We start from the raw sequence: 12,874 nt of genomic DNA, 5'->3' as shown, positions 1-12,874 counted from the left end.
TTTATTATCTGAAAACGCGGTGGGGGATAATGATGCGGAGCTTTTGTTGTCTGAAGACGCTGACGCGGATAGTAATGCGAACATTATTTTCACTGCGGAGGCTCCGCAGAGGCAGATATCCAATACATCACTAGTATGTATGTCAAGTTCAAGTTTGAGAAGGTGAAAGTGGCAGTGATTGTAGCATATGCACTGTGTGAGGACAGGAGTGAGAGAGAGAAAGACAGGTTTTGGGATGAACTGGGCAAAGTAGTGGGAGAAATGCCCAGGAGCTCTAAAGTGATTGTGATGGGGGATATGAATGGAAGAGTAGGCACTGGTCCTGAGGATGACATAATGGGTTGTTATGGAGTACCAGGAGAAAATGATAATGGGAAGCGGCTAAAGGATATGTGTCAGGAGAGAGGTGGTGCATTTGTAACTCATATTTCAAACACAGAGATGCACATAAATATACATGGTATAGAGGGAATGGGGATCGCGTTGAAACAGGCCTGATTGACTACATGCTCGTAGAGAGGTCGATGATGGGAATGGTTGCTGATACGAGGGCTGTGAGAGGACGATGTAGAGGTCTGTCAGATCATATGATTGTGGTATGCAAGCTCAAGCTGAGAGGAGTGAGGTGGATCAGGAGAGAGAGGAGCAATCAGAGAGAAAGACTGAAAGTTGAGAAGCTGAGGATCAAAGAAATGGCAGATGAATACGGGACCAAAGTAGAGGACGAGTTAGAATTACTGAATTGGAATGAAATGGATCTGGACAGCCTGTGGAATGCATATAGGGATTGCTTAGTTAGGAATGCTAAAGCGGTGTGTGGTGTGGCAAGAGTAACAACAAAGAAGAAAGGTACGGCATGGTGGAATGAGGAGGTAAAGAGAGCGGTGGAGGAAAAGAGGAAGAAGTGGCTAAAGTTGTTATAGGATAAGGGTTCAGTTGAAATAAGAACTGAATATGTTGAGAGCAAGAAGCACGTAAAGAGACTTGTGAAGAGGAAAAAGAATGAGGTAAATGAGGATCTAGGAAGAAAAATTAATGCAAACTACTCTCAATGTAGAAAGTTATTCTGGAAAGCGGTGCGGAAATGTAGAAGTGAAAGTGGAAAGAAATGTGATGGTGTGAAGGATGCAGGTGGTAGATTATTAACCCATGGAGGTGAAGTAAGGACCAGATGGAAAGAATATTTTGAAAGCCTGATGAATGGAAATAGAAAGAGGAGAGCAGCTGTAAACATGATGATTGGATTTGGGGGTGTGCAGAGAAGGAATGCAGTGCCAGGAGACGTGACATTCACACAGGTGAAGAGCGCTGTGAAGCAGCTGAAAAATGGGAAAGCAGCTGGGGTTGATGAAGTGTATTAAGAGATGCTTAAGTGTAGTGGAGAGAATGGAATGAAGTGCTTGTTGGAGATATGTAAAAAGGCATGGATGTGTGAAACTGTGCCTACAGAGTACCCTACCTGGGGGTAGGGGGGTTTTTCAAGAATACTCCCCCAGTATCCCTGCTTGTTGTAAAAGGCAACTAAAAGGGTTGGCGGAGGGTTAGTGCCCCTCCCTGGAAAACAGCTAACTAAAAAAACAAACAAAAAGCCTCGGACAAGGACTGACCAAACGATGACGACCCAGGACCGGACAAAGGACTTGATAATGGCTACATGGAATGTAAGAGGAGTGAATGATGAGGTGAAAGAGAGAGAGATTGTCCAGGTGCTTGAGGGTGCAAAAGTGGATGTATGTGGAATGACTGAAACAAAATGGAGAGGAGAAAGTGTGAGAGAATGGGAGTATGGATGGGGTATATGTGCAGGAGTAGGTGAGAATGAGAGGGCAAAGGAAGGAGTATGTATAGTTGTGAGTAAAAGATGGAAGAAGAGCATAAGACAGTATGAATCAGTTGGGTCAAGGATTGTGTGGGTAAAGTTGAAAGTTGGAATACAGATGTGAGCGATTGTGTGTACTTACCTAATTACTTACCTAATTGTATCTTTCCAGGAATGAGTCAAGCTCGTACTGTCTCGTGTCTTAAGCCATATTTATCGTACATATCCTTAAATTTGTGAATTGTTTTGGCACACACTATTTCATTCAGTAGTGCATTCCATTGATCAATTGCTCTGTTTGGGAAACTGAATTTCCTTACGTCTTTATCACCTCTCTTCTTATGCAGTTTTTTGCAGTGTCCTCTTGCTGATGCTTCTCCATATGTTAAGTAATCATTTATGTCTATTTTCTCCTTTCCTGATATGCAATTATATAGCATTATCATGTCACCTCTTTTCCTTCTCTCCTGTAGTGTTGGTAGATTCAGTTTATTTAGTCTTTCTTCGTAGCTTAGGTCCCTTAAGCTTGGTATCCATCTTGTAGCGGCCCTTTGAACTTTTTCAATCTTGTCTATATGCTTTTTGAGATGAGGACTCCAGACTACTGATGCATATTCCAGGGTTGGTCTAATGAATGATGTTATTATCCTTCTTAGCATGTCTTCATTTATGTATGTGAATGCTATTCTCATATTTGCAAGCAGTGTATACATGTTCCGTACCTTCTCGCTGATGTGGTCAGCCGGAGATAGTCTGTTATTGATAATCACACCTAGGTCTTTCTCTCTTTCTGATGTGTATAGGGTTTTATTTCCTAACTTATAATCCCAGTCAGGTCTTTTTCCACTTTTACCAAACTTGATTACATGACACTTGTCCACATTGAATTCCATTTGCCATGTACTACTCCATTCATGAAGTTTATTTAATTCTTCTTGTAGCTCCCTACAAGAGTCTGTGCTAGTAATTCTCCTTTGTATTTTTGCATCATCTGCAAACATATTCAGATAGCTCTTCTTTCCAGTGTTACTGTTTATATCATTAATGTACACTAAAAACATGATTGGTGCCAGCACCGAACCCTGTGGTACTCCACTAGTCACTTCTTTCCATGATGAGTAGTTTCCTCTTAGTACTGTCCTCATTTCTCTTTTTATGAGAAAGTCTTGCATCCAACAAAACAGTTTGCCTCGAATTCCTCCTTGATGGTACAGTTTCCATAAAGGTCTTTGGTGTGGTACTGTGTCAAAAGCTTTCTTGAAATCTAAATAGATACTGTCCACCCATCCTTCCCTTTCCTGTATTGTGTTTGTTACTCTGTCATCTCAAAAGATTAGTAACACATGATTTTCCTTTTCTGAAACCAAACTGTCTTTCTGTTATCATACTGTGTTCTTCTAGATGATTTACCCAAGCTTTTCTTATAAGTTTTTCTAATACCTTGTTTACAACACTGGTCAGTGATACTGGTCGGTAGTTGAGAGGATTTTGTCTATTTCCTTTCTTGAATAATAGGACTATATTTGTTTTTTTCCAAATATCAGGTAGTTTCCCTTGACTCAAGGATTTCTTGAAAATTAAAAATAATGGTTTACTTAACTCCTTTGCACATTCTCGTAATACCCAACATGAAATTTCATCAGGACCACTTGCTTTTCCTCTGTCTAATCTACTTAACTCCTCTTGTATTACTTTTTCTGCTATTTGTATATCTGGTAGTATGTGTGGACATGCGTGTTCCACATAGTCCCTCTCAAAATTTTTTTCTTCTGTAAAAACTAATTGGAAATTCTTATTTAGTGCTTCACAAATATCTTTCTCTTGTGTATATGTGATTCCCTCGTCCGTAATGGATTGTATTATATCTTTTACTTTGGTTTTGCTTCTGATATAGCTGTAAAACAGCTTTGGTTGATCACTACTTTTATTTATTATATCCTCCTCAAACTGTTTTTGGGCTTCCCTCCTTATTCTTGTATAATCGTTTCTTGCCTGTTTGTAATTATTATACGCCCTTTCACTATTGTGTCTTCTGTATCTACTCCACAACAAATCTCTTCTTTCTTTTGATTTTTTACATTCTGTATTGAACCATTTCTGTATTTTCTTATCTGCTTCTTTGTGCTGTGGGATGTACTTCTGGACTCCTATTTCATAAAATTCACAAAATTTTTTATATACAGGATTTAAATCTTGTCCTCTAAGCTCATTTTCCCAATCAACTTCTAAGAAATACTTCTTCAGGTCTTGATAATTTCCCTTTTTATAGTTTAGGCTCTTTTTGTAACTGTCATTGCTGTTTACTGTCATATGCTATCCTGAAGTTATAATTTAGTACTGCACGATCGCTTTTGCCGAGTGGAGGGTGATATATTAGACTGTCAATGTCATTTTCTTGCCTAGTAAGTATTAAGTCTAGCACTGAAGGTACATCAAGTCCTCTTTTTCTAGTGGTTTCCCTCACATGTTGCGTTAAGAAAAACTCTTGTACGAGATCCAGGAGCTTTTGGTCCCAGCAGCTTTCTTGGCTATTTATATCTAGAGTATTCCAATTTATATTTGTATTGAAGTCCCCAGTTAGTATAATTCTTTCCGATTTCTCTTCCATTTTATGTAGTAATGATCTTAAACTCTGAATTGTACTCTCTGCCAGGTCCTCATATTGATCTCTTTCCCATGTGTTTGATCTGGGTGGCATGTACAAATTGGATACAATTACTTTACCTTCAGATGTGTCGATCTCTACTGCAATCAGTTCTACTTGTGATGGTATATCTAGGTTTATTTCTTTGACTTTTAGATTTTTCTTAGTTAATATTATAATTCCTCCTCCTTTTTTTAAATTTCTGTCTCATCTCCATATATTGTATTCCTCTAAGTTTAGTATGTCATTGGATATCCTTGGTATTAATTTTGTCTCAGTTAGGCATATTATTTGTTGTTCATTTTCTCTGACATAATCATTCATCTCTAGTAATTTAGATACCATTCCATCCACATTTGAGTACATCAACTTTATCATCTTGTTTATATATGCTTGTCATGACATGGTTCTACTAACTTCCTCCTTTTTCTTCCATCCTGTTTGTGTACCACTTTCGTACCTGCAATCCTATTACTTTGTAAAAAAATTTCTTCTCCTCTTCTGATCTTCCCTCATTTTTTGTTTTTGCTTCCTCCCTTTTCTCTTTCAGTAATTCCAGTTCCTCTTGTGTTAGACATCTTTTTATCCATACATTTTTGAACTCCTCTTTTTCCATAAGATTCTTTGCATTTTTTAGTATCTCTTCCACAGTGTTTACACTCTGGAAAGTCACCTTTAGAGGTCTTGTCTTGCTTTTCTCGTATTTCCCTAACCTTTTGTGTTCCTCTATGTCTTTACTACAGATTTCCTCTGATACTTCTTTCAGTAAGCTCATTACATTTGTCATCTCCTTTTTGTCTCTAGTGATCTTGTTTTTAATTTCTTCCTCTTCTATACCAGTGATTACTATTGATTTATTTATTTCTACTGAATCTCTGACTAACTTTGGATTGTTTTGGATTATTCTTTTCACTTCCTTTTTAATGCTTTTTTCCTCCACCCTGTTTCTAAGTCTTTCTTTACTTTCACCATTTCAGCATACGTGGTTTCCACATCATTTTTGTAGCTTTGCACAGCTTCATTCACCTGTGTTATCTTCTCCTCAATATCACTGCTCTGGTCCATAAGACTACTTGCTTGTCTAATTGTCTCTGTGTCATTTTTTAACTCTTCCATAACACTCTCTTGATTGACTACTGTACTTCCCATTTCACTCATTTTCTTCCTAAGCATATTCAATTCCACTGTTAGTTCACTGATGGCTGTGTCTTTCTTATTGGCCTCCCTTCCTAGTTTTTCTATCTCTTCCTTTTGCAAGTGCATTTGCTTCTTTATTTCATCAATTTCATTTTTGAAAGCCATTTCTAGTTCGTGTACACGTTCAACCAGTCTGTTGTGAGTCTCCACTTCAACCAGTTCTTGGTAGAAATCATCATTTTGCTTTTTAGTTTTATCCCTTTTCTTTTCCAAATTTGTTTTACTGAAGTATGTATCCATTTTGTAATACTAAATGAACAGAGTATGTACACTTTCCCCGTGTTGCTGTAGAATAAACAAACCCAGCTGACTCAACGCATCGTGGTTCTGTGTTCTGTTTGAACCAGTTTTATTTAAACTTATTATTTCTTTTCCTTTTAATAATGAAAAATCATTTAGTCTAACCTGGTACAGAGCTTGACTCATTCAAAGATACTTATTTAGGTAATGCCTCTGGCCGTGTTGAGCTGGTATGGTGCGCCGGTGACGGACGTCTACCTCCGACGATTCCCTGTGTGTGTGTGTATGCGCCAATGCAAGATTGTGCTAGCAGAATGAGAGAAGAGTTCTGGACAAATGTAGAAGTGTGCCTGGAAAAGTTTGGAAGGAATGAGAGAGTGTTTTTGATCGGTGATATGAATGGTAAAGTAGGGCATGTGAAGGTGGATGGAATAATTGGTGAGTGGGGTTTGCCTGCTGCGATAGATGAGAATGGCAGTGCGTTAGTGGACATTTGTGGTGGGAGGGGGTTGGTGATAACCAATACCCTCTTCAGGTAAAAAATGATCCACAGGTATACATGACGAGTGATGAGAAGGGTGGGTGGTGAACTGAATGAAAGGAAGGCAATGATTGATTATGTGTGTGTGGATGAGAGGATGCGAAGATATGTAATGGATGCAAGAGCTTATAGAGGTTGGGGGAGTGGACTTTCTGACCACTACTTGGTGGTGGCTAGAATTAGGATACAAGTAAGATGGAGGAATAGAAGAAGGGAAAGACGAGAGGAAGGAGTAGTTGCAAGGAAAGTGGAAAGGTTACAAGACGATGAGAAAAAGGCAGAGTATAAGAGAGAAGTGGAGGAATGATTGGGCAAATATGAATTGGAGCAGATGGGGGAAGGAAGGTGTGTGCAAGATATTTACAGAAGAAATATGTGCAGCATGTGATGTGGTGTGTGGGAGAAAGAGAAGACGGAGGGGGGGTGCAAGGAACAGCGTGGTGGACTGAAGAGGTGAGACAGGCTGTGGCACAAAAGAAGAAAGCATACAATGAATGGATGAGAAATAGGGGCGTGGAAGAAGTTGAGAGGCGGAAGAGAGAGTTATATGTAGAAAGAAAGAGAGAAGTGAAAAGATTAGTAAGAGAGAGTAAGAAGAGAGTGGATGAGGGATTTGGAAGGAATTTGAGTGTAAAGTGGAGGGACTGTAAGAAAATGTTCTGGAAAGAGGTGAAGAGAGTAAGACAGGGTGGAAGTGAGGTTAGCAGGGGAGTGAAAGATAAAAATGGTAGATTACTAGTGGAGAAGGGAGAAAAAGTGAGCAGATGGAAAGAACACTTTAAGGAATTGTTGAACATAGAGGATGGAAGTAATGCGAGTATAAGTGGCTGGGGGATGGCTGGGAGAAGGAGGGAGGTGAGAAGACAGGAAGAAATCAGTAGGATACAAGTTGTGGAAGCAATGAAGAAAGTTAAATTGGGGAAAGCCCCAGGAATTGATGGAGTGTGTGGTGAAATGCTGAAGCATGGGGGAGAGATAGTAGTAGAATGGATTTGGAAGATGTGCAGATTGGCCTGGGAGGAAGGTAGAGTCCCGGAGGATTGGAAGTCAGGTATAATTATTCCCTTGTACAAAGGAAAAAGGGAAAAAGAAGTGTGTGGTAGTCATAGGGGCATTTGTCTTCTTAGTATAATAGGAAAAGTGTATGGTAGGATACTTATTGACAGAGTTAGAGAAAGAACAGAGGAATTAGTTGGAGAAGAACAGGGAGGCTTTAGGAAGGGAAGAGGGTGTGTAGGTCAGATATTCATTTTTAGATCTTTAGTGGAAAAGTTTCTAGAGAAAGGAAAGAAGTTGTATGTGGCTTTCATGGATTTGGAGAAAGCATATGACAGGGTGGATAGACAAGGATTGTGGAAAGTATTAAGAATATATGGAGTAGATGGAAAGTTGTTGAATGCTGTGAAGAGTTTGTATGATGGTGCTAAGGCTGCAGTGCGTGTGGATGGCGAACTAAGTGAATTTTTCTCTTTGGAGGTTGGGTTGAAACAGGGATGTGTCATGTTTCCATGGTTGTTCAATCTGTACATGGATGGGGTAATAAAAGAGGTACAAGGTAGGGTAGTGGATGTTGGAGTGGCCCTGGTGAGAGAGGATAGTGTTTGGAAACTCCCTGTACTGTTGTTTGCAGATGATACTGTGTTGTTGAGTGAAGACGAAGGGGAGCTGCAAGGCTTGGTGGATGAGTTTGGGAGAGTGTGTAAGAAACGGAATTTAAAGGTGAATGTAGGGAAAAGGAAAGTGATGGTCTTTGAGAGAGGAAGTCAGTGAATGTACAGCGAGGTTGGATGGTGAAGAATTGGAAAATGTGCGTACGTTTAAGTACTTGAGTAGTGTGATGAGTAAGGATGTAGGTTTGGAGGGTGAAGTGCTTGAAAGGGTACAGCAAGGAAGAAAGGTTGCTGGTTCTTTGAAAGCAGTGTTAAGAAACAGGGAAGTGAGCATGGAAGTGAAAAAGTTACTACATGATAGTATTGTGATACCAACTCTAACGTATGGAAGTGAAGCTTGGACGTTGTTGGAAGGACACAAGTCAAGAGTGAGAGCAGTGGAAATGAGTTATTTAGGAGGAGCCTGTGGAATCACATGGAGAGACAGGCTGATGAATGAGGATATAAAGGAGGATTGTGGTGTGGATGTGGATGTGATAGGAAGTGTTATGAGGAACACACTGAGGTGGTTTGTCCATGTGGAGAGGATGGAGGGTGAAAGACTGACGAAGAGAGTGTATGTGAGTGAGGTGGAGGGAGGAAGAGGGAGGGGGAGTCCAAGGATGAGATGGAGGGATGGGGTGGAAAGGTACATGAGAGGGGGGTGTGATTTGGGAGCGGGGCAGTGAAATGACGGGGGACAGGACGACGTGGAGGCGATTTGTTTGTGGCCACCCCAAACAGGATTGAGGTGTCTGGCAATAGATAGATAGATACAGTGAGGTTGGATGGTGAGGAAATGGAAAATGTGAGTACATTTAAGAACTTGGGTAGTGTGATGAGTAAGAATGGAAGTTTGGAGGGTGAAGTGCTTGAAAGGGTACAACAAGGAAGAAAGGTTGCTGGTTCCTTGAAAGCAGTGATAAGAAACAGGGAGGTGAGCATGGAAGTGAAAAAGTTACTACATGACAGTATTGTGATACCAACGCTAACGTATGGAAGTGAAGCTTGGACGTTGTTGGAAGGGCACAAGTCAAGAATGAGAGCAGTGGAAATGAGTTATTTAAGAGGAGCCTGTGGAGTCACATGGAGAGACAGGCTGACAAATGAGGATATAAAGGACCATTGTGGTGTGGATGTGGATGTGATAGGAAGTGTTATGAGGAACACACTGAGGTGGTTTGGCCATGTGGAGAGGATGGAGGGTGAGAGACAGATGAGGAGAGTATATGTGAGTGAGGTGGAGGGGGGGAGAGGGAAGGGGAGGCCGAGGATGAGATGGAGGGATGGAGTAGAGAGGTATATGAGAGAGGGGGGTGTGAGTTGGGAGCAGGGCAGTGAAATGGCGGGGGACAGGGCTACGTAGAGGCGATTTGTTTGTGGCCACCCTGTACGGGATTGAGGCATCTGGCAATAGATAGATAGATTATAGAGAAAGTAAGAGAGATATCAGAAGTCCTAGTGAGTGAGGAACAGGGTGGCTTTAGGAGTGGCAGAGGATGTGTGGACCAAAAATTTGCTGTGAGACAGTAGAGAAGGCTTGTGAGAAGGACCATAAGGTGTTTATGGCATTCATGGATCTGGAAAAAGTATATGTCAAAGTGGACAGAGAAGGATTGTGGAAAGTTTTACACATGTACGGTGTAGAGGGTAAGCTGCTAGGTGCCGTCAAGAGTTTTTCTGATGATAGTGAAGCATGTGTAAGGGTTAATGGGCATCTAAGTGAATGATTCATGATCAGTTTGGGTGTGCGACAAGGTTGTGTGTTGTCCCCATGGTTGTTCAGTATATATATGCATGGGGTGATGAGAGAAGTAAAAACACGAGTAATGGAGAGAGGGATGGCATTGGTAATGAATGGTGATGGATGGAATATCTCAAATTTGTTGTATGCTGATGATGCAGTACCGCTTGCAAGTACCTGACAGTAGTTTTGTTGATGTCTGTAAATGACATTCCTTGAGAGTAAATGTAGAAAAGAGTAAAGTGATGGTTATTCAGAGAGAAGGTGACTCCCAGTGCAATGTAACAGTGAATGGAGAGAGACTGGAATTGGTGAGAGAGTTCAAATACCTGGGTACAGTGATAGAAGAGAGAGGAAAATGTGCAAAAGAAGTTGAAAGTAGAGTGACACAAGGAAGAAAAGTAGCTGGTGCAATGAAGGCCTTGATAAGAAACAGAGGCTGGAGTGTTGCAGCTGTGTGAGGTTTACATGAAGGAGTGTTAGTGCCAACTTTAACATATGGATGTGAGACTATGGTGTGGCATGAAAATGAAAAGTCAAGAGTGAGAACAGTGGAAATGGGACTGCTGAGGAATGTATGTGGAGTACAGAGGGTGGATAGGGTACGAAATAATGTGATTCATGAAAGATGCGGAGTGAGGAAGTCTGTGGACACCAGAATTGAAGAGAGTGTACTGAGATGGTATGGTCATGTGGAGAGAATGGATAACAGTAGAGTGGTGAAAAGGGTATATCTGAGCGAATTTGAAGGAAGGAGGAGGCGAGGTAGGCCAAGGAGAAGATGGAGAGATATGGTGGATGAATGTGTGAGGAAGAGAGGTTTGGAAGTCGGTGAGGGTAGGGAACTGACAGGAGAACGAGCTGGCTGGATGAATTTTGTGAAGAGAAGTGCGTAATCAGGGATTTTTGGTACCCCTTTTTAACGTGGCAGCATCTGGATTCACTCTGTCAGATACGATTATATGAAGCTACAGAACGTAGTGAATGTTTTTGGCATATCTGATAGAGCCAGGATTCCGGGGGCTTGAATGATGAGTGAATGGAAGCGTGGCCCATTGCATTGGGCAGATTTGGGCTGTCTGGACATTGCTACTCCTCACCCTGCCCTAGGGTGGGAAAGGAGGTCCGGATGATCATGATTTGTGGTTGCATGAAATTTTATGAGCCTTAGCTATGAGGTAGAAATGAGTCTTCGTGGTTACTGTTGGAATCAACCCTCCACACTGACTACTCTTGGCCATCATCTCACTGAAAGAGGTTATGGATCTTTTTTGAGAATAGAGTAAATGCACTAAGGTTGGTCTGTCATTCTCCATTTTCACCATTATAATTATGGTACGTGTAGAATGGAGACTAATGAAGATCTTATTGTATTGTATTGTTTATAAAGGCTCCAACATGCTTACATGCATAGGTCTTTGTCACCTAATGGCGGCTCTCCACGCTGCTGTATCTCTGGCAGCCTCCCTCATCCTTGAGGTCACACTTTATGACCTCATCCTAGGTCTTTTTTTATTTTTTATTTTTTTCTGCCTTTCACAACCCCATCCTTGATGATCACACTTCTCACCTTCTGCACCCAGTTGTCATCTTCCATCCTCTCAACGTGCCCAAACCATCTCAATCAACCCGTCATCACAACACTAGTACATTCCAGTATATTGTTTGAAATAGGTTAAACATACTGATTATATTGATAGAAACTTTTTAACTTACAGCCAACTACCTAGACATCTGGAAGTGCATTTCAATCTTACGAGGAGATGCGGTTGAGAGTCCTGGTGATGGGAACGAAACAGGAAATGCAACACAACAATCTGGTGCAACTGCAACAGGCCAACACACCGCCAGGTACTTCAAGCTGGCTCCTACAGCACATCCTGCTCATGTTCCATGGCATTGATCATCCCTGATACAGACATACAAATATACACACTTACCTTCCCCTTAAAATGCACTCTAATTCACGTATCTTTCATACACATATACACACTCTGTACTCATTTTGCTCAAAACTGACCTAGATTTTCATCATTTTGCTGTATTTTTCACGTCACTCAATGACAGAAAAAGGCAAAGATGTGGCTGTACATCCTATCCATAGCACATTTTCCTGACTGGCTCCACTTTTCAATATTGATCTCTTGTTCCAACTTTGTATTAATGATGGAGAGATGGCAGTACTAGTTAGAGTAAAATGAATATAACACTCACATAGTCTAACACACCTGCATATACTAATACTTTAGATTTTCTTTTTCAGTGGGATATCACATTCATTTTCCTTGATACTGACCTCCTTTTCCCTAATGCACACATACTGTATACACACACTCAGATACATACATTTATTCTGTACTTCAAACTTGCATCTAACAGATTGACATACAGTTTTTGCACTTACTGTACACTTAATAGAAACTCACACCCACTGCCCTTTCTCCCCCCCCCCACACCCCACACCCCAAAAAAATGAATACCAAGTGAGGCTTATATTATCATGTGTAATTACTGAATAAATAGAAGTGTGCTTTTCATGATGATGGAGTGTCACATGAATTGTATATCGGCATTATGTACAAAATATTATCATGACCATTCTTTTACAGTAGATGCCTTTTCCATTGCAGCGCAGTATATTAATGTATTATGTGCTATTTTCTTACTGTGTACAAAGTAAAGAACAAGATACTGAAAACCTACAGAAAAGTTGCTCCTTCTAGAAAAAGTTGAATAAAAAAGCCAAACTCAAGATCCTTTCATTTTGAGATCCCTGTACACATTGCCCTTATAAAACTAGTCATAGGCAGGAGGAAATACAAATTGAGGAAGACAATTTTGGGTTGACTTCTTGCATTCATTGACCTCTTCAGTGCAAGAGTCCTAATTGAATGAAATTTGGAAGCAGCAAGGATAAAATTGGAAGACATTGTGTTCAAGGTATTAAGGGAAGACGAGTTTTTTTGATCATGTAATACCACTAGGGGTTATAGGCTGGTTACCTTCCCTTAACCACTTCAATATCGCAGTGTGTTCTGTT

General features: G+C 40.7%; 1 protein-coding gene across 1 annotated transcript in view; it reads left to right on the top strand.

Moving 5' to 3' along the window:
* Window positions 1-12,570, top strand: part of Nup44A (nuclear pore complex protein Nup44A) — a 35,794-nt gene extending 23,224 nt beyond the window's left edge. The window contains exon 7 of the mRNA XM_080268923.1: window positions 11,553-12,570. Coding sequence (XP_080125049.1) covers window positions 11,553-11,737 — 185 coding nt within the window. The 3' untranslated portion in view covers window positions 11,738-12,570. The remainder of the gene's footprint in view (window positions 1-11,552) is intronic.
* The last annotated feature ends 304 nt before the right edge of the window (window positions 12,571-12,874 follow it).

This window comes from Coenobita brevimanus, chromosome 30, assembly GCF_032717465.1.
Source record: "Coenobita brevimanus isolate Jiangsu-jjx chromosome 30, ASM3271746v2, whole genome shotgun sequence".
NCBI classification, from domain to species: Eukaryota; Metazoa; Arthropoda; class Malacostraca; order Decapoda; family Coenobitidae; genus Coenobita; species Coenobita brevimanus.
This window is presented reverse-complemented; position numbering and strand designations above follow the sequence as displayed.